This window comes from Microtus ochrogaster, linkage group LG4 (genome assembly GCF_000317375.1).
Source record: "Microtus ochrogaster isolate Prairie Vole_2 linkage group LG4, MicOch1.0, whole genome shotgun sequence".
Taxonomy (NCBI): domain Eukaryota; kingdom Metazoa; phylum Chordata; class Mammalia; order Rodentia; family Cricetidae; genus Microtus; species Microtus ochrogaster.
In genome coordinates this window covers 13,087,565-13,088,775 of record NC_022030.1, presented here as the reverse complement: position 1 = coordinate 13,088,775, position 1,211 = coordinate 13,087,565, and the positions used below count along the sequence as shown (strand labels likewise).

The following is a 1,211-nucleotide window of genomic DNA, read 5'->3' as shown; positions in this document are numbered from 1 at the left end:
GGACTCTGGATTATATGCCTGTTATCTGCACTGTAACAACAGTGAAGGAATTCATTCTTCAGAGGAATTTGCTTTAGGCCTGGAAGCTGGAACGTGAGAGTTAGGGCTCCAGTCAGCACAGCTGTAGTCGGCTTCAGACACAGAGGCTTTCTGACTTCTCATGGTCATTTGCTGGGAGTGGATGTGGAGAAGATCTATTTGGCGTGACATTTCCTTTGTTTCAAGAGTGTTTTTTTCTTGAAGAGAAACTCTGCTTTTCATTTCAGCCCAGTTCGGAACATGGTAGTCACCAATGACCGCTGGGGAGCTGGTTCCATCTGCCAGCATGGCGGCTACTATACTTGCAGCGACCGTTATAATCCTGGACATCTTTTGCCACATAAATGGGAGAACTGCATGACAATAGATAAGTTCTCCTGGGGCTACAGGCGGGAAGCTGGAATCGGTGATTATCTTACAATTGAAGAATTGGTGAAGGTACAGTAAAATATGTTGTGGGGGCTATGACTCTGGAATGTTCTTAATGATGAGATGTGACAGATGGAGATGGGGGCGCACCAGATCAGTACTGGAACAGTACTGGCTTCTTAGCCTGGCTGTACAATGAAAGGTCTGTACACTTTTATGCACATGGACTTGCCTGCAACACCCCTAAAGGATATATAAGCATTTACCTTTCTGTGGTTTTGTGCACATTTGTGGTGTGGGTGGAAGAAATCATTATAAACAATGTTTATTAGCTCGGTCAGTTTTAGTAATCAGAAGTAAAGAAGTCAGGAGTCAAATACAACCAAACTGGTTTTGTAATCAATTAAAAAAAATCATCATTGAGAAACGATTGGGACCATCCCCTTCTGTTTGGGAGTCAAACTGCCCCGTGAGTGGAGCCCTGCCTGTTCTTTCTACTTGATTCACCACACAAAAGAAATTTGGGGATTATATTTCACATGACATCAACACTCACTTTTTCAGAGATTTTCCAGTAGTAGGCACAAAGCATAAGAGAAAGACTAGGATGTATAAGGCTATTTAGTCTTGGGGGAGAAACCTGGTCTGGACTATAGATTGAGCTTAGTCTACCATTCATAGCACGAGAATGGGAACCTCGGATGCTATACAGTGCTCCATACAGTGTCTATACTGTGTCTATACAGTGTCTATACAGCGCTCTATACAGTGTCTATACGGCGCTCTATACAGTGTCTATACAG

At 43.2% G+C, this 1,211-nt stretch overlaps 1 protein-coding gene across 1 annotated transcript in view; it reads left to right on the top strand.

Moving 5' to 3' along the window:
- Positions 1-1,211, top strand: part of Fuca2 (alpha-L-fucosidase 2) — a 22,133-nt gene that overhangs the window by 5,745 nt on the left and 15,177 nt on the right. The window contains exon 4 of the mRNA XM_005361025.3: positions 267-482. Within this exon, the coding sequence (XP_005361082.1) occupies positions 267-482 (216 nt within the window). The remainder of the gene's footprint in view (positions 1-266; positions 483-1,211) is intronic.